Here is a 26,739-nt window from a genome sequence, read left to right on the forward strand (position 1 = left end):
GTCCAACATGTATAAACCCTGACCTGTTGTAATGGGGGAAAAAATGGAACAGTCCAACATGTGTAAGTCGCTCTGGATAAGAGCGTCTGCTAAATGACTTAAATGTAATGTAAATGTATAAACCCTGACCTGTTGTAATGGGGGAAATGGAACAGTCCAACATGTATAAACCCTGACCTGTTGTAATGGGGGGGGGGGGGGGGGGATGGAACAGTCCAACATGTATAAACCCTGACCTGTTGTAATGGGGGGGGGGGGGGGGGATGGAACAGTCCAACATGTATAAACCCTGACCTGTTGTAATGGGGGAAAATGGAACAGTCCAACATGTATAAACCCTGACCTGTTGTAATGGGGGAAAATGGAACAGTCCAACATGTATAAACCCTGACCTGTTGTAATGGGGGGGGGGGGTGGGATGGAACAGTCCAACATGTATAAACCCTGACCTGTTGTAATGGGGGGAAAAATGGAACAGTCCAACATGTATAAACCCTGACCTGTTGTAATGGGGGGGGGGGGTGGAACAGTCCAACATGTATAAACCCTGACCTACCTGGCACTCCAGGCAGTATTTAAAAGATTTCAAATAGTATTTGAACCCCATGGTTTGCTCAGCAGTCCAGCAATCAATCAATCATTCAATCAATCTAATTTATTTATGAAGCCCTTTTTACGTCAGCCGATGTCACAAAGTGCTGTACAAAAACCCAGCCTAAAACACCAAACAACAAGCAATGCAGATGTAGAAGCACGGTGGCTCGGAAAAACACCGGAACCTAGAGAGGAACCTAGAGAGGAACCAGGCTCTGAGGGGTGGCCAGTCTTCTGGCCGTGCCGGGTTGAGATTGGCAGAGGCCTCAACACTGTGGGCCCTCGTCAAAAGTAGTGCACTATATAGATTATAAGGTGCCATTTGGGACAGAATTAAGTGCCATGTGGCGTAGTCGGCTGGTGGACATTTTTCCCCTCTCAAAATTACCTTTCACTCACTAAGTGTGATTACAGTACATAATGTTTATATACCCAGATAATTTGAACTATTAAAAGTATTTTTTTGATACCTCAATTATATAGATGTTGAGGTAGTTTATATATTGAGGTATTATTTGGGGAATGTCCACTTACTATTTTGCAGCTCCTTACCAGAAATGTAAACGTAAGGTTCTGAATGATTATCCTGTCATTAATGTCTCTTTCTCTTGTCTTTTATCCACAGCTTTTCCTGAAACACTGGGGTTGTTGGTGTGGCTGAATTTTCCCTGGATTTGATTGGTCAATTCAGAAGACTGAAGCCCAGGCTGACAGTCTACCTTTCACGGAGGCCCAGCCGTGAGAGGACTGAGGAAGGCACGTGGCGAATCATGACCGCGGACAAAGACAAGCCAGACAGGGAGAAGGACAGGGACAGAGACCGAGACAGGGAGAGGGACAGAGAGAGGGACAGAGACCGGGACAAGAGGGACAAAGCATCCAGGGAGAGCGAGAGCTCACGACCACGCCGTAGCTGCACGCTGGAGGGCGGAGCTAAGAACTACGCTGAGAGCGAGGACGAGGATAACGAGAACAGGGGAGGGGCCGGGGCAGTAGGTGGGGTCAACATGGGGATGGGGGAGGAGTCAGGGAAGAAGGGAAAGAAGAAGATGATCAAGAAGAAGTCGAGGTATGAACGGATGGAGAACGGGGAGATCACTTCCTTCATTACTGAAGACGACGTTGTTTACAGACCTGGCGGTAAGTTCAATTCATTGCAAAGTCATTAAGGCTCTTCATCTCTTTGGCAACAAATATCATAATATAGTGTTTGCTTTTCTCCGATGTGATTCTCCTTAAAGACGCTTCAGTCCAAGAGATACAGGCTAGGCCTGTAGAGAAATATAGATATCTTTTTTTTTTTTTGTCAACAGCGAATTCAAAGTTGATTGCTTTAACTGGTCTAATTCCGTGGCATATTTTTTTTGATAACTGAGTTAAAAATGAAATCTGGTCACATTTCACAGAAAATTTGTCTGACCTTATAGTATGGGCTTTAGTCTGACCTTATAGTATGGACTTTAGTCTGGCGTTATAGTATGGGGTTTAGTCTGGCGTTATAGTATGGGGTTTAGTCTGGCGTTGTAGTATGGGGTTTAGTCTGGCGTCGTAGTATGGGGTTTAGTCTGGCGTCATAGTATGGAGTTTAGTCTGGCGTTATAGTATGGGGTTTAGTCTGGCGTTATAGTATGGGGTTTAGTCTGGGGTTTAGTCTGGCGTCATAGTATGGGGTTTAGTCTGGCGTTATAGTATGGGGTTTAGTCTGGCGTCATAGTATGGGGTTTAGTCTGGCGTTATAGTATGGGGTTTAGTCTGGCGTTATAGTATGGGGTTTAGTCTGGCGTCATAGTATGGGGTTTAGTCTGGCGTTATAGTATGGCGTTATAGTATGGGGTTTAGTCTGGCGTTATAGTCTGGGGTTTAGTCTGGCGTCATAGTATGGGGTTTAGTCTGGCGTCATAGTATGGGGTTTAGTCTGGCGTCATAGTATGGGGTTTAGTCTGGCGTCATAGTATGGGGTTTAGTCTGGCGTTATAGTATGGGGTTTAGTCTGGCGTTATAGTATGGGGTTTAGTCTGGCGTTATAGTATGGGGTTTAGTCTGGCGTCATAGTATGGGGTTTAGTCTGGCGTCATAGTATGGGGTTTAGTCTGGCGTCATAGTATGGGGTTTAGTCTGGCGTCATAGTATGGGGTTTAGTCTGGCGTCATAGTATGGGGTTTAGTCTGGCGTCATAGTATGGGGTTTAGTCTGGCGTCATAGTATAGGCCTGAATTATGTTTTTTTCTTTTAAAAGACAGCCTTTTGATGTCTTTGTTTTTCTGATGCTAAGACCTCTCTCGGGTTTGGGTCTAGCCCTCTCTAGGGTTTGGGTCTAGCCCTCTCTAGGGTTTGGGTCTAGCCCTCTCTAGGGTTTGTGTCTAGCCCTCTCTAGGGTTTGGGTCTAGCCCTTTCTAGGGTTTGGGTCTAGCCCTCTCTAGGGTTTGGGTCTAGTCCTCTCTAGGGTTTGGGTCTAGCCCTCCCTCCGGTTTGGGTCTAGCCCTCCCTCCGGTTTGGGTCTTGCCCTCTCTAGGGTTTGGGTCTTGCCCTCTCTAGGGTTTGGGTCTTGCCCTCTCTAGGGTTTGGGTCTTGCCCTCTCTAGGGTTTGGGTCTTGCCCTCTCTAGGGTTTGGGTCTTGCCCTCTCTAGGGTTTGGGTCTTGCCCTCTCTAGGGTTTGGGTCTTGCCCTCTCCAGGGTTTGGGTCTAGCCCTCTCCAGGGTTTGGGTCTAGCCCTCTCCAGGGTTTGGGTCTAGCCCTCTCCAGGGTTTGGGTCTAGCCCTCTCTCAGGGTTTGGGTCTAGCCCTCTCCAGGGTTTGGCTGGGATGTTGGTACAAATCAATGTTTAGTTTAGTTTGCCTTGTGAAGTCCTGCTCTAGTTGTTCAGTCTCAGCTTCACAGTTGAATAAACCGTTTACAGCACTCTATTTTGGTCCTATTAGCTTGTAGGCCTATTTGGTTTTTGGTCTTAAAAAATAATCCGGTTTTCACTCGAACCAGAATAGCGCTTTAGACTAAACAATGGGCCAAAAGGATTTACCGGTAGGCTCAGTTTGTGAAGTATCTGGGCTCAATTGTGTGTCATTTTAAGTAATTAAACGAAAATGAATTATACATAAGTTAATTAATAATATAATGTGATAACGATACAGGCCTGGTTATGGCATGAAGCGTTTCATATTGAAGTAGATGGTTCTGAGGTATGGTTTCTTTATCCAGGCTGTATCACATCCGGCCGTAATTGGGAGTCCCATAGGGCGGTGCACAATTGGCCCAGCATCGTCTGGGTTTGGCCGGGGGGTAGGCCGTCATTGTAAAGAAGAATTTGTTCTTAACTGACTTGCCAAGTTAAAAAAAGATAAAAGATAGATAGTGTAGAGAATGAGTGGTTCTGAGGTAAATGATCTGTATTAGTGTAGAGAATGAGTGGTTCTGAGGTAAATGATCTGTATTAGTGTAGAGAATGAGTGGTTCTGAGGTAAATTATCTGTATTAGTGTAGAGAATGAGTGGTTCTGAGGTAAATTATCTGTATTAGTGTAGAGAATGAGTGGTTCTGAGGTAAATGATCTGTATTAGTGTAGAGAATGAGTGGTTCTGAGGTAAATGATCTGTATTAGTGTAGAGAATGAGTGGTTCTGAGGTAAATGATCTGTATTAGTGTAGAGAATGAGTGGTTCTGAGGTACATTATCTGTATTAGTGTAGAGAATGAGTGGTTCTGAGGTAAATGATCTGTATTAGTGTAGAGAATGAGTGGTTCTGAGGTACATTATCTGTATTAGTGTAGAGAATGAGTGGTTCTGAGGTAAATGATCTGTATTAGTGTAGAGAATGAGTGGTTCTGAGGTAAATGATCTGAATGAGTGGTTCTGAGGTAAATGATCTGTATTAGCGTAGAGAATGAGTGGTTCTGAGGTAAATGATCTGTATTAGTGTAGAGAATGAGTGGTTCTGAGGTAAATGATCTGTATTAGTGTAGAGAATGAGTGGTTCTGAGGTAAATGATCTGTATTAGTGTAGAGAATGAGTGGTTCTGAGGTAAATGATCTGAATGAGTGGTTCTGAGGTAAATGATCTGTATTAGTGTAGAGAATGAGTGGTTCTGAGGTACATTATCTGTATTAGTGTAGAGAATGAGTGGTTCTGAGGTAAATGATCTGTATTAGTGTAGAGAATGAGTGGTTCTGAGGTAAATTATCTGTATTAGTGTAGAGAATGAGTGGTTCTGAGGTAAATGATCTGTATTAGTGTAGAGAATGAGTGGTTCTGAGGTAAATGATCTGTATTAGTGTAGAGAATGAGTGGTTCTGAGGTAAATGATCTGTATTAGTGTAGAGAATGAGTGGTTCTGAGGTAAATGATCTGTATTAGTGTAGAGAATGAGTGGTTCTGAGGTAAATGATCTGAATGAGTGGTTCTGAGGTAAATGATCTGTATTAGTGTAGAGAATGAGTGGTTCTGAGGTAAATGATCTGTATTATTATTATTATTAGAGAATGAGTGGTTCTTATCTATTACTTAGTGTGGAGGGAGAATAAAAGGAGAGACAGAATGCATCCCAAATTGCACCCTATTCCCTATATAGTGTACTTCTACAGAACCATATGGGCCTTGGTCAAAAGTAATGTTTAGGGAATAGGGTGAAATTTGATACACAGCCATAACCTTTTCCCCCGACTGTAAACACGGCCTCTTCTTCACCCGCAGTTTTTATAAATGGCTTGAAAAGCAGACTGAGGGGAGAGTGTGTCATCATCCCGCTCTGTTTATACTGACGGGAGGGAGGAGAAAAAAGGTCAAGTAGCTAACATTGTGCTGCGCTGTGGTCGCTGCAATGTTTAGTTATTTAATACGAACACAGAACATTTCTACAGTCAAGATGTTCCTCCTCAAGTACTATCCCCTCCCCTGTAACTGGGGCGGCAGGGTAGCCTAGTGGTTAGAGTGGAGGGGCGGCAGGGTAGCCTAGTGGTTAGAGTGGAGGGGCGGCAGGTAGCCTAGTGGTTAGAGTGGAGGGGCGGCAGGTAGCCTAGTGGTTAGATGGGGCGGCAGGTAGGTGGTTAGAGGCAGGTAGCCTAGTGGTTAGAGTGGAGGTGCGGCAGGGTAGCCTAGTGGTTAGAGTGGAGGTGCGGCAGGGTAGCCTAGTGGTTAGAGTGGAGGTGCGGCAGGGTAGCCTAGTGGTTAGAGTGTAGGGGCGGCAGGTAGCCTAGTGGTTAGAGTGGAGGTGCGGCAGGGTAGCCTAGTGGTTAGAGTGGAGGTGCGGCAGGGTAGCCTAGTGGTTAGAGTGGAGGGGCGGCAGGGTAGCCTAGTGGTTAGAGTGGAGGGGCTGCAGGGTAGCCTAGTGGTTAGAGTGGAGGGCGGCAGGGTAGTCTAGTGGTTAGAGTGGAGGGGCGGCAGGTAGCCTAGTGGTTAGAGTGGAGGGGCGGCAGGGTAGCCTAGTGGTTAGAGTGGAGGGCGGCAGGTAGCCTAGTGGTTAGAGTGGAGGGCGGCAGGTAGCCTAGTGGTTAGAGGGTAGGGGCGGCAGGGTAGCCTGTGGTTAGAGTGGAGGGGCGGCAGGGTAGCCTAGTGGTTAGAGTGGAGGGGCGGCAGGTAGCCTTGTGGTTAGAGTGGAGGGGCGGCAGGGTAGCCTAGTGGTTAGAGTGGAGGGGCGGCAAAAATTAGCCTATTGGTTCAAATGGAGGGGCGTATTAATTCAAATGTAGTGGTTAGAGGGCACTGTTCCAGGGTCCTAGTGGTTAGAGTGGAGGGTGGTTTTTAGGGTAGCCTTTAGTGGTTAGAGTGGAGGGTCTTTTTGGTCCTTCTGGTTAGAGTGGAGGGGCGGCAGGTAGCCTAGTGGTTAGAGTGGAGGGGCGGCAGGTAGCCTAGTGGTTAGTGTTGGACTAGTAACCGGAAGGTTGCAAGTTCAAACCCCTGAGCTGACAAGGTACAAATCTGTCGTTCTGCCCCTGAACAGGCAGTTAACCCACTGTTCCCAGGCCGTCATTGAAAATAAGAATTTGTTCTTAACTGACTTGCCTATTTAAATTAAGGTAAAATAAAAAAATTAACTGGCCATTATTTCAAATGAATTGTATTAATTCAAATGTATGTTTTGGCGCACTGTTCCAAATCTCTGTATTCCAACAATATTTGTTGTTTTTATCAGCCTTTATGTCCGCTTGTTGTTCTCATATTGTCTTTTTGGTCTCTTCTGCTGTGACTGTGTGACAGACACCAAGCCCCTCCCCGGACACCGTTAGCCCCCTCCCCTGACAGTATCCAAGCCCCCTCCCCAGGACACCAAGCCCCCTCCCCCGGACACCAAGCCCCCTCACTCATTGAGACATTATTTTACTGTAATAGAGAACTTTTCTAACGAGAACTTTACCCTGTATCTCCGTCGGTATCCGTGAGGTCCATTAGTTCACTACATGATCTCTGTCGGTATCCGTGAGGTCCATTAGTTCACTACATTATCTCTGTCGGTATCCGTGAGGTCACCACTCTCTCCTGGTCCTGTTCCTGACATGTTCCTTAAAACACGTGCATGCACGCACACACAGACGTGCATAACATTGACTCCATTAAACCTGCTCTGTCTGCATTTAATGTTTAAAAGAGAGTTAGAGAGCAGGATGAGAGAGCAGGATGAGAGAGAGCAGGATGAGAGAGATGGGAGAGAGAGAGCAGGATGAGAGAGAGCAGGATGAGAGAGCAGGATGAGAGAGAGCAGGATGAGAGAGAGCAGGATGAGAGAGATGGGAGAGAGAGAGCAGGATGAGAGAGAGCAGGATGAGAGAGCAGGATGAGAGAGATGTTTAGAAGAGAGCAGGATGAGAGAGAGGATGAGAGAGCAGGATGAGAGAGAGGGGAGAGAGAGAGCAGGATGAGAGAGAGGGAGAGAGAGAGCAGGATGAGAGAGAGCAGGATGAGAGAGAGCAGGATGAGAGAGAGCAGGATGAGAGAGATGGGAGAGAGAGAGCAGGATGAGAGAGAGGGGAGAGAGAGAGCAGGATGAGAGAGAGGGGAGAGAGAGAGCAGGATGAGAGAGATGGGAGAGAGAGAGCAGGATGAGAGAGAGCAGGATGAGAGAGAGCAGGATGAGAGAGAGCAGGATGAGAGAGATGGGAGAGAGAGAGCAGGATGAGAGAGAGGGGAGAGAGAGAGCAGGATGAGAGAGAGGGGAGAGAGAGAGCAGGATGAGAGAGATGGGAGAGAGAGGGCAGGATGAGAGAGAGGGCAGGATGAGAGAGAGGGGAGAGAGAGAGAGGGGAGAGAGAGGGCAGGATGAGAGAGAGGGGAGAGAGAGGGCAGGATGAGAGAGAGGGGAGAGAGAGGGCAGGATGAGAGAGAGATGAGAGAGAGGGCAGGATGAGAGAGAGATGAGAGAGAGGGGAGAGAGAGGGCAGGATGAGAGAGAGGGGAGAGAGAGGGGGGAGAGAGAGGGCAGGATGAGAGAGAGGGAGAGAGAGGGCAGGATGAGAGAGGGGAGAGAGAGAGGGAGAGAGAGAGGGCAGGATGAGAGAGAGGGGAGAGAGAGGGCAGGATGAGAGAGGGAGGAGAGAGAGCAGGATGAGAGAGAGGGGAGAGAGAGAGGGGGAGAGAGAGGGGGAGAGAGAGCAGGATGAGAGAGAGGGGAGAGAGAGCAGGATGAGAGAGAGGGAGAGGGAGAGCAGGATGAGAGGGAGGATGAGCAGGATGAGAGAGAGGGAGAGAGAGGGCAGGATGAGAGAGGGGAGAGAGAGAGCAGGATGAGAGAGAGCAGGATGAGAGAGAGGGAGAGGGAGAGCAGGATGAGAGAGAGGGCAGGATGAGAGAGAGGGAGAGAGAGCAGGGGAGAGAGAGGGGGAGAGCGAGCAGGATGAGAGAGAGGGGAGAGAGAGGGCAGGATGAGAGAGGGGAGAGAGAGCAGGATGAGAGAGAGGGAGAGAGAGAGCAGGATGAGAGAGAGCAGGATGAGAGAGAGAGGAGAGAGAGGGCAGGATGAGAGAGAGGGGAGAGAGAGCAGGATGAGAGAGAGGGGAGAGGGAGAGCAGGATGAGAGAGAGGGCAGGATGAGAGAGAGGGGAGAGAGAGGGCAGGATGAGAGAGAGGGGAGAAAGAGCAGGATGAGAGAGAGGGGAGAAAGAGCAGGATGAGAGAGAGGGGAGAAAGAGCAGGATGAGAGAGAGGGGAGAGAGAGAGAGAGAGAGAGAGAGAGAGGGGAGAGAGAGAGAGGGGAGAGGGGCAGGAGGGGAGAGAGGGCAGGAGGGGAGAGAGAGCAGGATGAGAGAGAGCAGGATGAGAGAGAGGGGAGAAAGAGCAGAGCTCAGCTCACTACTGCTTTGTCTCCTGTTCAACCATGCAGACAGTCACTTCAATAATATGTTCACAAGACGGTCCCAGGTTTTCTTTCTTGCTGCCAGAGATAATATGTATATATTCCTGGACGGTGAGTGAACGTAGAACAAGCTGCAGCAATGTTACATAAAGATATTTCTGCTTCCTGCTTTGAAACAGTTTCTCCTCCAATTAGTATTCTCGTGAAACCTGACTGGACTGATGTACTTTACACACACACACACACACACACACACACACACACACACACACACACACACACACACACACACACACACACACACACACACACACACACACACACACACACACACACACACACACACACACACACACACACACACACACACACACACACACACACACACACACACACACACACACACACACACACACACACACACACACACACACACACACGATTAACGTAGGGGTGCATAATGTTCTGTTGATAACTCATCCTCCATGTATCTCTGTAGGAACAGAACTGTGTGGATTAGAGTTAGGGCTGGACACACACACCTCAGGCATTTACTCAGTTGCTGCCATTTCTCAACAGAGCTCTTTTTAAATTAACTGAACTTTGCCGTGTGTACAGTGTGTGTGTGTGTGTGTTGTTTAATTAAGTGTGTGTTTCCTGGACATTTGCAGCAGCCTTACTGTGATCAAATGTGATTTGTGACCTAAACAGGCCATATCCTGGTCTAGATTATACCTGGCTAGTTGTTAAACCTCTTTATCCTGGTCTAGATTATACCTGGCTAGGTGTTAAACCTCTTTATCCTGGTCTAGATTATACCTGGCTAGGTGTTAAACCTCTATATCCTGGTCTAGATTATACCTGGCTAGGTGTTAAACCTCTTTATCCTGGTCTATAGTGGCACACAATATGGACAACTGACCTTGGAGAGGGATTTAAACAGACATAGAAAGATGGGGGGAGGGAGAGAAGATGGCAGTGAGGGAGGGAGAGAAGATGCAGTGAGGGAGGGAGAGAAGATGCAGTGAGGGAGGGAGGGAAGATGCAGTGAGGGAGGGAGGGAGGGAGGGAGAAGATGCAGTGAGGGAGGGAGGGAGGGAGAGAAGATGCAGGGAGGGAGGGAGGGAGGGAGAGAAGATGCAGGGAGGGAGGGAGGGAGGGAGGGAGAGAGATGATGAGGGAGGGAGGGAGGGAGGGAGAGAAGATGCAGTGAGGGAGGGATGGGAGGGAGGGAGGGAGAGAGATGCAGGGGGAGGGAGGGAGGGAGGGAGGATGGGAGGGAGGGAGGGAGGGAGAGAAGATGCAGGGAGGGAGGGAGGGAGGGAGGGAGAGAAGATGCAGGGAGGGAGGGAGAGAGGGAGAGAGAGAAGATGCAGGGAGGGAGGGAGAGAAGATGCAGTGAGGGAGGGAGGGAGAGAAGAGGCAGGGAGGGAGGGGGAGAGAAGATGCAGTGAGGGAGGGAGGGAAGATGCAGTGAGGGAGGAGGGAAGATGCAGTGAGGGAGGGAGGGAAGATGCAGTGAGGGAGGGAGGAAGATGCAGGAGGGAGGGAGGGAGGGAGGGAGAGAAGATGCAGTGAGGGAGGGAGGGAGGGAGAGAAGATGCAGTGAGGGAGGGAGGATGTGGGAGGTTGGTAGAGAATGGCGCAGTAACGCCAGGGAGGGAGGGAGGGACCACCCATACGAGAATGTATGCACACAGGGAAGGGGGATAAAAGGGAAATGGCAGGGATTATTATATTATATTATAAGATGAGGGAGGGAGGGGGAGAGAAGATGCAGTGAGGGTTGGAGGGAGGGAGGGAGAGAAGATGCAGTGAGGGAGGGAGAGAAGATGCAGTGAGGGAGGGAGGGAAGATGCAGTGAGGGAGGGAGGGAAGATGCAGTGAGGGAGGGAGGGAGGGAGAGAAGATGCAGTGAGGGAGGGAGGGAGGGAGGGAGGGAGAGTGAGAGGGAGAGAAGATGGAGGGAGGGGGAGAGATGCAGGGAGGGAGGGAGGGAGGGAGGGAGGGAGAGAAGATGCAGTGAGGGAGGGAGGGAGAAGATGCAGTGAGGGAGGGGGGAGAGAAGATGCAGTGAGGGAGGGAGGGAGGGAGAGAAGATGGTGAGGGAGGGAGGGAGAGAAGATGCAGTGAGGGAGGGAGAGAAGATGCAGTGAGGGGGGGGAGAGAAGATGCAGTGAGGGAGGGAGGGAGAAAGATGCAGTGAGGGAGGGAGAGAAGATGCAGTGAGGGAGGGAGAGAAGATGCAGTGAGGGAGGGAGGGAGGGAGGGAGGGAGAGAAGATGCAGTGAGGGAGGGAGGGAGGGAGGGAGAGAAGATGCAGTGAGGGAGGGAGAGAAGATGCAGTGAGGGAGGGAGGGAGGGAGAGAAGATGCAGTGAGGGAGGGAGGGAGGGAGGGAGAGAAGATGCAGTGAGGGAGGGAGGGAGGGAGGGAGGGAGAGGATGCAGGGAGGGATGGAGGGAGGGAGGGAGAGAAGATGCAGTGAGGGAGGGAGGGAGGGAGGGATGCAGGAGGGAGGGAGGGAGGGAGAGAAGATGCAGTGAGGGAGGGAGAGAAGATGCAGTGAGGGAGGGAGAGAGGAGATGACAGTGAGGGAGGCAGACAGTGAGAGGAGGCAGACAGTGAGAGGAGGCAGACAGTGAGAGGAGGCAGACAGTGAGAGGAGGCAGACAGTGAGAGGAGGCAGACAGAGGGAGAGGAGATTAAAGACAGGTTTGTGAATAATGAAACACTTTTAATTGCTATTGTCACAGAGCCTGACAAACATATAACTCTGAACACACACACACACACACACACACACACACACACACACACACACACACACACACACACACACACACACACACACACACACACACACACACACACACACACACACACACACACACACACACACACACACACACACACACACACACACACGAGCCCTCTGTCTGCTTAGTGTTTTATCCCAGGGAGATGCAAGTGGTTCTGCAGGGACACCTGGTGTGCATTGATTGGCTAGAGGGGGTGGAGAGGAGGGACAAGGGGATGACAGGGACACCTGGTGTGCATTGATTGGCTAGAGGGGTGGAGAGGCGGGACAAGGAGATGACAGGATGTGTGTGTGCTGTTTTCAGACCGAGTAGTGCTCTGTGATACAACTGTGTGTGTGTGTGTGTGTGTGTGTGTGTGTGTGTGTGTGTGTGTGTGTGTGTGTGTGTGTGTGTGTGTGTGTGCTGCTTTCAGACTGAATAGTTCTCTGTGATACAACTGTGTGTGTGTGTGTGCTGCTTTCAGACTGAAAGTGTGCTCTGTGATACAACTCTGTGTGTGTGTGTGATGTTTTCAGACTGAATAGTGCTCTGTGATGTGTGTGTGTGTGTGCGCGCTTTCTTTGCTCTGACGGAGGAGTGGAGAGAGGAGACCATTTGTATGGCAGGCAGCTGGGGTGAACAGGCAGTTTTACACACATACCACACACACACACACTACACACACACACACACTGAGCGTCGACCTGTGCGATCGATCAAGCGTTTGAGTAGCTCTCCTCCAGGCTGCTTTAAAGGATATTGTCTAGACACACCCCAGCTTATAGATCCACACTGGAGATTATATACACACACACACACACACACACACACACACACACACACACACACACACACACACACACACACACACACACACACACACACACACACACACACACACACACACACACACACACACACACACACACACACACACACACACACACACACAGCTCTGCCTTGCGCTGGGGGATCAATAGGAGACACCTTGAAACACACTCTCACAGTATGTACGCCGAAACACACCCACCCCCTTTGTCCTGGGTTTTAGCTGGCTAAGCTAACAGCTCTCCACTGCAGTAGGGATGTTGGCACTGCGGCTGCAGGATACCAGTACCATGCTGCTGACTGGCTGGGGTTTCAAATGGAGAGCTCAGACAGCTAATGGAAACCACCTGCCTCCTCCTGCTCTTCTCTTCCTCCCCTCCTCTCTCTATTCCTCCTCTCCCTCCTCTCTTCCTCTCCATCGCCCCCTCTCCTCTCCCCCCTCTCTCCTCTCCTCTCCCCCCCTCTCCTCTCCTTCCCCCTCTCTCCTCTCCTTCCCCCTCTCTCCTCTCCTTCCCCCTCTCTCCTCTCCTTCCCCCTCTCCCTTCCCCTCTCTCCTTCCCCCTCTCTCCTCCTTCCCCCTCTCTCCTCTCCTTCCCCCTCTCTCCTCTCTTTCCCCCTCTCTCTCTCTTTGTCCCCCTCTCCTCTCTTTGTCCCCCTCTCCTCTCTTTGTCCCCCTCTCCTCTCTTTGTCCCCCTCTCCTCACTTTGTCCCCCTCTCCTCTCTTTGTCCCCCTCTCCTCTCTTTGTCCCCCTCTCCTCTCTTTGTCCCCCTCTCCCTCTTTGTCCCCCTCTCCTCTCTTTTGTCCCCCTCTCCTCTCTTTGTCCCCCTCTCCTCTCTTTGTCCCCCTCTCCTCTCTTTGTCCCCCTCTGCTCCCTTTGTCCCCCTCTCCTCTCTTTGTCCCCCTCTCCTCCACCCCCCCTCTCCTCTCTTCTCCTCCTTGCTCCCCCTCTTGTCTCCAACATGTCAGCCTCCCTCTGGTGACCAAACGAGGCTGTTAATTGTCCGAGGAAGGCAGGGAGAGGGTGTTCACGATGAAGCGCTGTGGAAGCATTGAGTCTGCTTCAGGTTTAAAGAGGTACAGATGATTTGTGTGAAAGCTGACATGTGGAATTGTTTTAAGATGGTCACGGGTGGCAGGTATCCTAGTGGTTAGGGCGTTGGACTAGTAACCGAAAGTTTGCTAGATTGAATCCCCCGAGCTGACAAGGTAAAAATCTGTGGTTCTGCCCCTGAACAAGGCAGTTAACCCACCGTTCCAAGGCTGACTTGCCTGGTTAAATAAAGCTAAAACAAATATTATAAATCATTAAAATCTATTTGATTTTTAGGACCCCTTTAGGTATAATTTTTTATATATATATATATAAAAAATGATTTGATAAAATATTGTTATTTGACCTTTACTACTAAAGGCCATAGAAACACATTGAATAACACGTTCAGAAATGATAAAACAGACTGACCCCTGACCAGTCCCGTGTCCGTCCCCTGACCAGTCCCGTGTCCGTCCCCTGACCAGTCCCGTGACCGTCCCCTGACCGTCCCGTGACCAGTCCCGTGACCCGTCCCCGAAAGGGCATTGGGCCAGTAACCGAAAGGGCATTGGGCCAGTATTAAATGATTGATGGCCGTGGACCCCCAGAAGGTGTGACGTCACCATCTCACCATCTTTGTCTACTGTTATGTTCATACACTAAGGAATCTATTTCTGGCCCGTTCAACCCGATAGGCTCCCTTTAGATGTGGCTGTGCCCAACCTTTAAACCAAGTGCCGAACTGAAATGTGTTGCTGAAGTGACTCCACATCCCGACCGACCAGAAATGTGTTGCTGAAGTGACTCCACATCTAGAGAGAGAGAGAGATCAGAAATGTGTTGCTGAAGTGACTCCACATCTAGAGAGAGAGAGAGATCAGAAATGTGTTGCTGAAGTGACTCCACATCTAGAGAGAGAGAGAGAAATGTGTTGCTGAAGTGACTCCAATCTAGAGAGAGAGAGATCAGAAATGTGTTGCTGAAGTGACTCCACATCTAGAGAGAGAGAGAGAGAGAGAGATCAGAAATGTGTTGCTGAAGTGACTCCAATCAGAAATGTGTTGCTGAAGTGACTCCACATCTAGAGAGAGAGAGATCAGAAATGTGTTGCTGAAGTGACTCCACATCTAGAGAGAGAGAGAAGTGACAGAGAGAGATCAGAAATGTGTTGCTGAAGTGACTCCACATCTAGAGAGAGAGAGAGATCAGAAATGTGTTGCTGAAGTGACTCCACATCTAGAGAGAGAGAGAGAGATCAGAAATGTGTTGCTGAAGTGACTCCACATCTAGAGAGAGAGAGAGATCAGAAATGTGTTGCTGAAGTGACTCCACATCTAGAGAGAGATCAGAAATGTGTTGCTGAAGTGACTCCACATCTAGAGAGAGAGAGAGATCAGAAATGTGTTGCTGAAGTGACTCCACATCTAGAGAGAGAGAGAGATCAGAAATGTGTTGCATGTGGTTTTATCCAAATGAGCCCAGATCTATTTTTAAAGACCTGGTTCACACAGAGTTGGTGTTGAGCCTGGAAGAGGGGCCTTGTCGTGACATCGAACCACCGACCATCAGACTGCAGATCAGACGAAGACTGGACTCTTCAAAGATCCTCTGTTCTGTTGCTTCCCTCGTCAGCTGCTCCACTGTGTCATTTCTGATCTGGGACCAGGTCCATCCGGTCCCTGTAATCCTGTTCATTATGACATAGATCAACTCTCCTTCTCTGAGAAGGGTTCTGGTGTGTCAGAACCCCCCCACAGCATCCCTGTGGCTCCATTATTGCATTCCACCAAGTCTTTAATTTGAGGATAAGTAATCTGAGGGGCCTGCCAGCTCCCTGGTCTGTTGGTCTGTTGCTCTGGGGGCCTGCCCTGGTCTGTTGGTCCTGGTCTGTTGGTCTGAGGGGCCTGCCCTGGTCTGTTGCTCTGAGGGGCCTGCCCTGGTCTGTTGCTCTGAGGGGCCTGCCCTGGTCTGTTGGTCTGAGGGGCCTGCCCTGGTCTGTTGCTCTGAGGGGCCTGCCCTGGTCTGTTGGTCTGAGGGGCCTGCCCTGGACTGTTGGTCTGAGGGGCCTGCCCTGCTGTTGCTCTTTAACTGATGCAGGTGCCCTGTTGGCTCTGGTTCTGCTCTGAGGGGCCTCATGGTCTCTGAGGGTACTGCCCTGGACTGTAGTGCACTATGTAGGGAATAGGGTTCTGGTCTGTTGCTCTGTGCACTATATAGGGAATAGGGTTCTGGTCTAAAGTAGTGCACTATATAGGGAATAGGGCTCTGGTCTAAAGTAGTGCACTATATAGTAAGTCGCTTTGGATAAAAGCGTCTGCTAAATGGCATATATTATTATTATTATTATATTATTATATAGGGAATAGGGCTCTGGTCTAAAGGTGCCTATCTGGGGTCTAGGGCTCTGGTCTGTTGTAGCCCTGGTCACTATGTTGCTAGGGAATAGGGTCTGGTCTAAAGGTGCACTATCTAGGGCTCTGGGGCCTCTGGTCTAAAATAGTGCACTATCTGTTGGGAATAGGGCTCTGGTCTAAAATAGTGCACTATATAGGGAATGGGGCTTGGTCTAAAATAGTGCACTATATGGTCTAGGGCTCTGGTCTAAAGTAGTGCACTATATAGGGAATGGGGCTCTGGTCTAAAATAGTGCACTATATAGGGAATAGGGCTCTGGTCTAAAATAGTGCACTATATAGGGAATGGGGCTCTGGTCTAAAATAGTGCACTATATAGGGAATAGGGCTCTGGTCTAAAGTAGTGCACTATATAGGGAATGGGGCTCTGGTCTAAAGTAGTGCACTATATAGGGAATAGGGGGCCATTTGAGACACAAGCCTAGTTTAAGCACTAGCTCTATTTCCTGATTTTTGAACTCATACCAAAAAGGATTTTCCTTCTCTCACTGTTAGTTTGTGTGTAGTGTTCTGTGGGTGTAGTGTTCTGTGGGGGGTGTGTAGTGTTCTGTGGGGGTGTGTAGTGTTCTGTGGGTTTAGTGTTCTGTGGGTTTAGTGTTCTGTGGGTGTTGGCTGTGGGGTTCTGTGGGTGTGTAGTGTTCTGTGGGGGTGTGTAGTGTTCTGTGGGGTGTTCTGTGGGTGTAGTGTTCTGTGGGTTTAGTGTTCTGTGGGTGTAGTGTTCTGTGGGTTTAGTGTTCTGTGGGGGTGTAGTGTTCTGTGGGTTTAGTGTTCTGTGGGGTGTAGTGATCTGTGGGTTTAGTGTTCTGTGGGGTAGTGTTCTGTGGGTGTAGTGTTCTGTGGGTTTAGTGTTCTGTGGGGGGTGTAGTGTTCTGTGGGGGTGTTCTGTGGGTGTAGTGTTCTGTGGGGGTGTGTAGTGTCTGTGGGTGTAGTGTTCTGTGGGTGTGTAGTGTTCTGTGGGGGTGTGTAGTGTTCTGTGGGGGGTGTAGTGTTCTGTGGGTGGTGTTCTGTGGTGTGGCTCTGTGGGGGTGTTCTGTAGTGTTCTGTGGGGGGTGTTCTGTGGGTGTAGTGTTCTGTGGGGGTAGGGTTCTGTGGGTTTAGTGTTCTGTGGGGGTGTTCTGTGGGGGTGTGTAGTGTTCTGTGGGTGTAGTGTTCTGTGTGTAGTGTTCTGTGGGGGGTGTAGTGTTCTGTGGGTGTAGTGTTCTGTGGGTGGTGGCTGTAGGGTTCTGTGGGTGTAGGGTTCTGTGGGGGTGGGTGTAGGGTTCTGTGGGGGTGGGTGTAGGTTTCTGTGGGGGTGGGTGTAGGTTTCTGTGGGGGTGGGTGTAGGGTTCTGTGGGGGTGGGTGTAGGGTTCTGTGGGGGTGGGTGTAGGTTTCTGTGGGGGTGGGTGTAGGGTTCTGTGGGGGTGGGTGTAGGGTTCTGTGGGGGTGGGTGTAGGGTTCTGTGGGGGTGGGGTGTAGGGTTCTGTGGGGGTGGGTGTAGGGTTCTGTGGGGGTGGGTGTTACCTCTACATTCTATCCATGCTAGCCCATAAAACTAATGGGCTAACATTACCACACACCTTCTTCATGCTGCAGCAAAAGAGAGAGAGAGAGAGCAACCTCTGTAAAAACTGCATTATCATTAACAGCAGACTCCTACACTTCCACAGTGAAAACGATGTCCTGAGGAAATGTGATCATGATTACCGTACGACAGACCACATTCACCCTTATTGACAAACAAAACGTAAGCAATGTCTTCTCATGCTTTGTTGATTTCAAAAAAATATTTTGACTCAATTTGGTATGAAGGTCGATATAAAACTGTGAACGATCTGAGAGACGAGGCAAGAAGGACCTTCTATGTCATCAAAAGGAACATAAAAATTTGAAATTACAATTAGATTCTGGCTAAAAATATTTGAATCAGTTAGAGAGCCCATTGCTCTTTATGGTTTTGAGGTCTGGGGTCCGCTCACCAACCAAGAATTCACAAAATCGGACACCAAATTGAGACTCTGCATACAGAGTTCTGCAAAAATATACTTAGTTTTACAACGCAATACCGCAAACAGAGCAGATTTAGGACGATAACTGCTAATTATCAAAATCCAGAAAAGAGCCTTTTAAATTCCACAACCACCTAAAAGGAAGCGATTCCCAAACCTTCCATAACAAGCTAACATAAAGCCCCAAACAGCAAGCAATGCAGGTGTAGAAGCACGGAGAGAGATCACCGAAAAGGAAGCGATTCCCAAACCTTTCATAACAAAGCCATCACCTACAGAGAGATGAACCTGGAGAAGAGTCCCCTAAGCAAGCTGGTCCTGGGGCTCTGTTCACAAACACAAACACACCCCACAGAGCCCCAGGACAGCAGCACAATTAGACCCAATCAAATCATGAGAAAAATCAAATGACAAAACAGAGCAAACTGGAATGCTCTCTGGCCCTAAACAGAGAGGACACAGCACAGGCCTGTATCTCAGTGATTTTAGGGGCGAGGGCTATTTGTCCTTCAAAAGATTCCCAGTCTGCCATGGCACCAATGCCAACTTCTAGGACAGCAAGGCGAAAAACAGTAGCTGTTCTGTTAAGAGAAACACGTGTAGATAAATAATGAACATGTGGAAGGGGGATGGCCTGTGTGTATTGGCTACAGCCTGTCACGTCCAGATAGACGCTGACAATGAGGCAGATGCCTGAAAATGGAGCCAAACTTAAATTAGATTTTGTTATTACATATTGGCTAAATGCCAGTCATACTTGACTAATATAATGTAGGATCATTATTCATCTCTAACGGCTTGATTCTGTCGACGTGCTTGAGGCACTGTTGGTTCAGATAGGAGAGAAAGGTCAGTAGTGACTGTTAGTTCAGATAGGAGAGAAAGGTCAATGACTGTTGGTTCAGATAGGAGAGAAAGGTCAATGACTGTTGGTTCAGATAGGAGAGAAAGGTCAATGACTGTTGGTTCAGATAGGAGAGAAAGGTCAATGACTGTTGGTTCAGATAGGAGAGAAAGGTCAATGACTGTTGGTTCAGATAGGAGAGAAAGGTCAATGACTGTTGGTTCAGATAGGAGAGAAAGGTCAGTAGTGACTGTTGGTTCAGATAGGAGAGAAAGGTCAGTAGTGACTGTTGGTTCAGATAGGAGAGAAAGGTCAGTAGTGACTGTTGGTTCAGATAGGAGAGAAAGGTCAGTAGTGACTGTTGGTTCAGATAGGAGAGAAAGGTCAATGACTGTTGGTTCAGATGGGAGAGAAAGGTCAATGACTGGTGGTTCAGATAGGAGAGAAAGGTCAGTAGTGACTGTTGGTTCAGATAGGAGAGAAAGGTCAATGACTGTTGGTTCAGATGGGAGAGAAAGGTCAATGACTGTTGGTTCAGATAGGAGAGAAAGGTCAGTAGTGACTGTTGGTTCAGATAGGAGAGAAAGGTCAGTAGTGACTGTTGGTTCAGATGGGAGAGAAAGGTCAATGACTGTTGGTTCAGATAGGAGAGAAAGGTCAGTGACTGTTGGTTCAGATAGGAGAGAACTGTTGGTTCAGTAGTGACTGTTGGTTCAGATAGGAGAGAAATAGGAGGTCAATGACTGTTGGTTCAGATAGGAGAGAAAGGTCAATGACTGTTGGTTCAGATAGGAGAGAAAGGTCAATGACTGTTGGTTCAGATAGGAGAGAAAGGTCAATGACTGTTGGTTCAGATAGGAGAGAAAGGTCAATGACTGTTGGTTCAGATAGGAGAGACTGTTGGTTCAGATAGAGAAAGGTCAATGACTGTTGGTTCAGATAGGAGAGAAAGGTCAATGACTGTTGGTTCAGATAGGAGAGAAAAAGGTCAATGACTGTTGGTTCAGATAGGAGAGAAAGGTCAATGACTGTTGGTTCAGATAGGAGAGAAAGGTCAGTAGTGACTGTTGGTTCAGATAGGAGAGAAAGGTCAGTAGTGACTGTTGGTTCAGATAGGAGAGAAAGGTCAGTAGTGACTGTTGGTTCAGATAGGAGAGAAAGGTCAATGACTGTTGGTTCAGATAGGAGAGAAAGGTCAATGACTGTTGGTTCAGATAGGAGAGAAAGGTCAATGACTGTTGGTTCAGATAGGAGAGAAAGGTCAATGACTGTTGACTGTTGGTTCAGATAGGAGAGAAAGGTCAATGACTGTTGGTTCAGATAGGAGAGAAAGGTCAGTAGTGACTGTTGGTTCAGATAGGAGAGAAAGGTCAATGACTGTTGGTTCAGATAGGAGAGAAAGGTCAATGACTGTTGGTTCAGATAGGAGAGAAAGGTCAGTAGTGACTGTTGGTTCAGATAGGAGAGAAAGGTCAATGACTGTTGGTTCAGATAGGAGAGAAAGGTCAATGACTGTTGGTTCAGATAGGAGAGAAAGGTCAATGACTGTTAGTTCAGATAGGAGAGAAAGGTCAATGACTGTTGGTTCAGATAGGAGAGAAAGGTCAATGACTGTTGGTTCAGATAGGAGAGAAAGGTCAATGACTGTTGGTTCAGATAGGAGAGAAAGGTCAATGACTGTTGGTTCAGATAGGAGAGAAAGGTCAATGACTGTTGGTTCAGATAGGAGAGAAAGGTCAACTGTTGTACACTGACTACAACATCACCCACCTTGCAGTCTGAACGGAGGCAGTCAATATTTTGTAACTATTTAACCTAATAGTTTTAAACCTGAACGTTTTAGTTGTTGTTGTCATTTTACGAGGTTTATCTTAGTGTTTCTACCATAGGAATGTTTATGTTTGACAACAGAGTTTTCCCCGATAATTGCATTTAGGGCACATTCGCGCCTCTAGCGTACTGACGCGTTGCTGCACTTGTAATGTGAGTAAATAGCATGATAGTTTATCACCATTTTAAGATAAACGTTCTCATTTGTCACATCAGCCTCATTGCTTTTTAACGTCTTTAAAAAAATATATATATATATATATATATGTACAATGGTTGTATTCATTTGGGATTTATCATGTCCCACAACTGTCCCACAGTATGTTTGGAATATTTAGTACCAGCTGACCAATAGAATAGGTCAACTTTTGTACGATGAGGACAGTAGATTGACGCGCAGGCGTGTGATTCGGCTGTTTGTCACTCATCTTGTTGGCAGATGAAAAGGAAATGGGTCGCTTTTTTTTTTCAATATGCGCCTCGGAATTCCTTCGGATGCCTGTTTCGATGGACCAGGTCATGTGACCGGCGTTGGCTCGTAAGATTTGAGATATCTGAGAGAGCCATGTGAGTGAGAAGTGCTTCGGAGCGCGACGATTGGCAGCCAGGAGACAGGAATTATAATTATTATATTCAGCCCAACGGCCAACTTGAAATTCATGGCCTGACACAGAATACCTGACCACTGTGACTGACCCAAACTTAAGGAAATCTTTGACTATGTACAGACTCAGTGAGCATAGCCTTGCTATTGAGAAAGGCCGCCGTAGGCAGACATGGCTCTCGAGAAGACAGGCTATGTGCTCACTGCCCACAAAATGAGATGGAAACTGAGCTGCACTTCCTAACCTCCTGCCCAATGTATGACCATAATAGAGACACATATTTCCCTCAGATTACACAGATCCACAAAGAATTCGAAAACAAACCTAATTTTGATAAACTCCCATATCTACTGGGTGAAATTCCACAGTGTGCCATCACAGCAGCAAGATGTGTGACCTGTTGCCCCCCTATTTACCCCATAAATGACCTAGAGTTTATATATGGAGTGTGTGTCTCTATGTTTACAGAATATACATCTTTGTTATTATATTATAATATTTACTGTTCATTTCTGATTTGTTTATTTCACTTTGGTAAAAAAAAAAAAAATTATTTCATGTGTTTCCCAATGCCGAAAAGTCCTTTCAATTGAATTGAGAAAAGAGAGAGAGCTGGGGGCTGTAGTTGGTGGTTTTAGTGGTCTAGGTGTGTTTTAAATTAGACATGCCTCACAGCCGTTGGACTGAGAATGGCTCTCTGTACTGAACAATGAGAAACAGCTAAGAGAGAGAAGGAGGATGGGAGGCTTGAGGAGTAAGCCCCTCCTCCCCCTCCTCCCCCCAAACACACACACCCCTCTCCCCCTCCTCCCCCCAAACACACACACACACCCCTCTCCCCCTCACTCATGAATATTCAGGTCAGTTAACTGACAATGCATTACAGGACCAATGGCTGCCTCCGGATCACGTTAAATTAGACTGAGGATAGAACCCAGATCTGAGACACGGTTTTAATCGTATCTTTCTGCTGTAGCAGGACTGAGCTGGAGCTCCGTCTATCTTCTTGGCCGTCTCTTTCAATTCAATGGAATTTTCTTTCTCTCTCTAGGTAGGGTTGGTTCATTGGGGATTTGAGCGTTTTCTCTCCCCTCGCGCGCGCGCGTGTGTGCGTGCGTGCGTGCGTGCGTGCGTGCGTGCGTGTGTGTGTGTGTGTGTGTGTGTGTGTGTGTGAGAGGTAGAACTCGTGGCTGCTGGCTGGGGAAAAGCAATAGCCTAGTCTACAAAGGGCCTGTGGCTATGTCTCAACACACACTTCAGTCTTTAAGTCCCTACACACACACCACCCCCGAGGCCTGCTCCTCCTCCACCTCCCTGGTTGATAGAGAGACTCTCTAGAGAACAAAATGGCCTGACTGTAACATGACTGCTGAAGCCTGAAGGAGCACATGGCCCACCACCTCAAGATACTATTAACCCACACACACTGAGTGGACAAAACATTAAGAACACCTGCTCTTTCCATGACATACACTGACCAGGTGAAAGATATGATCCCTTATTGAGGTCACTTGTTAAATCCTTTTCAATCAGTGTAGATGAAGGAGAGGAGACCGTTTTAAAGAAGTATTTTTAAGCTTTGAGACATGAATTGTGTACGTTCGCCATTCAGAGGGTGAATAGGCAAGACAAAATATTTAAGTGCCTTTGAACGGGGTATTGTGGTAGGTAGCCAGGTGCACCGGTTTGTGTCAAGAACTGCAACGCTACTGGGTTTTCTCACGCTCAACAGTTCCCTTGTGGATCAAGAATGGTCCACCACCCAGAAAAATGTACCCAACTGTGGGAAGCATTGGAGTCAACATGGTCCAACATCCCTTCCCGACACCTTGTAGAGTCCGTGCCCCGACGAATTGAGGCTGTTCTGAGGGCAAAGGGGGAGGGTGCAACGACATCCACCCAGGCTAAATGAACGTGGCGCAGCTTGCTGGAAAGTTTATAGGACACTAAAACCTTAAGTCCCTGATTAGACATCAAACATGTCATCTCATCTCTTTCAAATTGGACTCTTTTGTTCTCTTCCCTCCGTCCCCCTCCCCCTCTCTCCCTCCATCCCTTTCTCCCTCCATCCCTCCATCCCTTTCTCCCTCCATCCCCATCCCTCCCTCCCTCCATCCCTCTCTCCCTCCATCCCTTTCTCCCTCCATCCCTTTCTCCCTCCATCCCCCTCCCCCTCTCCCCATCCCTCTCTCCCTCCATCTCCCTCCATCCCTCTTTCCCTCCATCCCCCTCTCCCCATCCCTCTCTCCCTAATCCCCCTCCCCATCTCCTTCCATCCCTCTCTCACTCCATCCCTCTCCCCATCTCCTTCCATCCCTCTCTCCCTCCATCCATCTCTTCCTCCATCCCCCTCCCCCTCTCTCCCTCCATCCCTCTCTCCCCAATCCCCCTCCCCCCATCTCCTTCCATCCCTCTCTCCCTCCATCCCTCATCCCCCTCCCCCTCTCTCCCTCCCTCCATCTCTCTCCCCCTCATCCCTCTCCTCTCCCTCTCTTTACACATGCAGTCTGCCTCTGTCAGCCCCTCAGGTCACAGTAAAGCACTGATGGAAATGTTCATTCATGTTATCTTGTAAATGACTTCAACTGGAGCCAGGTTGGAAAACAGAGGGAGAAGGAGAGTCATTTTTTTATTTTTTATTTATGGGAAAGGCTGGAAAGAAAGAGGGGTATCCGTGACAACGTGAACCTTCCTACGCACACACACGCCCCCCTCCTCTAGAATAGCTCATTGAGACTGCAGAAGTTACTCCAGGTTACTGTGTGTGTGTTTGCCACTCTGACAGACAAAGCCCAGGGTACTATCAGAGCTCTCCTTAGACAGACCAAGCCCAGGGTACTATCAGAGCTCTCCTTAGACAGACCAAGCCCAGGGTACTATCAGAGCTCTCCTTAGACAGACCAAGCCCAGGGTACTATCAGAGCTCTCCTTAGACAGACCAAGCCCAGGGTACTATCAGAGCTCTCCTTAGACAGACCAAGCCCAGGGTACTATCAGAGCTCTCCTTAGACAGACCAAGCCCTTAGACAGGGGGTACTATCAGAGCTCTCCTTAGACAGACCAAGCCCAGGGTACTATCAGAGCTCTCAGACCAAGCCCAGTACCCAGGCTCCTTAGACAGACCAAGCCCAGGGTACTATCAGAGCTCTCCTTAGACAGACCAAGCCCAGGGTACTATCAGAGCTCTCCTTAGAAACATGTCTTGCAAGCCCAGGGTACGAGCTCTCCTCAGCTATTTGATACCTTTATTCCATCTCAGAGCTCTCCTTAGACAGACCAAGCCCAGGGTAGATGACAGACCAAGCCCAGGGTACTATCAGAGCTCTCCTTAGACAATAACAGCTGTACTCTCCTTAGACAGACCAAGCCCAGGGTACTATCAGAGCTCAGATCCCAGTAACAACTCTCCTTAGACCAATTACAGCTGTACATCAGAGCTCTCCTTAGACAGACCAAGCCCAGATCAGAGCTAACAGACAAGCCCAGGGTACTATCAGAGCCAGATCAGTAACAACAACAAGCCCAGGGTACTATCAGAGCTCTCCTTAGACAACAACCCAACTATCAGAGCTCAGACCAAGCCCAGTAACAACTCTCCTTAACAGACCAAGCCCAGGGTACTATCAGATCTCCTTAGACAACCAACCCAGGGTACTATCAGAGCTCTCCTTAGACAGACCAGATCAGTAACAGAGCTCTCCTTAGACAGACCAGATCAGTAACAGACCAACCCACGACCAGATCAGTAATCAAGCAACAGACCAAGCCAGATCAGTAGACAGACCAAGCCCAGGGTACAACAACACGACCAGATCAGTAACAGACCAAGCCCAACATCAGAGCCAGATCAAGTAACAACAACTCTCCTTAGACAGACCAGATCAGTAACAGACAAGCCCAGGACCAGATCAGTAACCAAGCCCAGGGTACTATCAGACTCAGATCAGTAACAACAACTCTCCTTACAGACCAGATCTCCTAACAACAACCCAGACCAGATCAGTAACAACAAGAGCTCTCCTTAGACAAAGCCCAGACCAGATCTATCAGAGCTAACAACAACACGGGTACTATCAGATCTCCTTAGTAACCAAGCAACATCAGACCAGATCATCAGAGCTAACAGACCAAGCCCAGGGTACTATCAGACCAGATCAGGGCTTTGTCTGTCTAACAAACATGTCTTGCACAGCTATTTGATACCTTTACCAGATCAGTAACAACAACACGACCAGATCAGTAACAACACGACCAATTACAGCTGTACCTAACACGAACAGATCAGTAACAACAACACGACCAGATCAATAACAACAACACGACCAGATCAGTAACAACATGACCAGATCAATAACAACACGACCAGATCAGTAACAACAACACGACCAGATCAGTAACAACAACACGACCAGATCAATAACAACACGACCAGATCAATAACAACACGACCAGATCAGTAACAACAACACGACCAGATCAGTAACAACAACACGACCAGATCAATAACAGTAAGATCAACAACACGACCAGCTCAGTAACAACAACACGACCAGATCAGTAACAACAACACGACCAGATCAGTAACAACAACACGACCAGATCAGTAACAACAACACGACCAGATCAGTAACAACAACCACGACCAGATCAGTAACAACAACCACGACCAGATCAGTAACAACAACCACGACCAGATCAGTAACAACAACACGACCAGATCAATAACAACAACCAACACCAGATCAATAACAACAACACGACCAGATCAATAACAAGACCAACAACACGACCAGATCAATAACAACAACACGACCAGATCAATAACAACAACCCGACCAGATCAATAACAACAACCACGACCAGATCAGTAACAACAACACGACCAGATCAATAACAACAACCACGACCAGCTCAATAACAACACGACCAGATCAATAACAACAACCACGACCAGATCAATAACAACAACACGACCAGATCAATAACAACAACAGGACCAGATCAATAACAACAACAACACCAGCTCAATAACAACAACACGACCAGCTCAATAACAACAACACGACCAGCTCAGTAACAACAACACGACCAGCTCAATAACAACAACAACACCAGATCAATAACAACAACAACACGACCAGATCAGTAACAACAGCCCCGACCAGATCAACAACAACAACCCAACGACCAGCTCAAACAACAATAAATAACAACAACACGACCAGATCAATAACAACAACACGACCAGATCAGTAACAACAACCACGACCAGATCAATAAAAACAACAGGACCAGATCAATAACAACAACAACACGACCAGATCAATAACAACAACAACGACCAGATCAACAACAACAACCACGACCAGATCAATAACAACAACCCCGACCAGATCAATAACAACAACCCCGACCAGATCAATAACAATACCAACAACACCAGACAATAACAACAACCGACCAGCTCAATAACAACAACAACCCAGACCAGATCAATAACAATAACACGACCAGATCAATAACAACAA

At 48.2% G+C, this 26,739-nt stretch overlaps 1 protein-coding gene across 1 annotated transcript in view; it reads left to right on the forward strand.

Annotated features, from left to right (window-relative positions):
• The window catches only part of LOC124018027 (arginine-glutamic acid dipeptide repeats protein-like), a 276,902-nt gene that overhangs the window by 153,535 nt on the left and 96,628 nt on the right, over positions 1-26,739 (forward strand). Inside the window, exon 2 of the mRNA XM_046333281.1 lies at positions 1,220-1,734. Within this exon, the coding sequence (XP_046189237.1) occupies positions 1,365-1,734 (370 nt within the window). The 5' untranslated portion in view covers positions 1,220-1,364. The remainder of the gene's footprint in view (positions 1-1,219; positions 1,735-26,739) is intronic.

This window comes from Oncorhynchus gorbuscha, linkage group LG03 (assembly GCF_021184085.1).
Source record: "Oncorhynchus gorbuscha isolate QuinsamMale2020 ecotype Even-year linkage group LG03, OgorEven_v1.0, whole genome shotgun sequence".
In the NCBI taxonomy this organism is placed as follows: domain Eukaryota; kingdom Metazoa; phylum Chordata; class Actinopteri; order Salmoniformes; family Salmonidae; genus Oncorhynchus; species Oncorhynchus gorbuscha.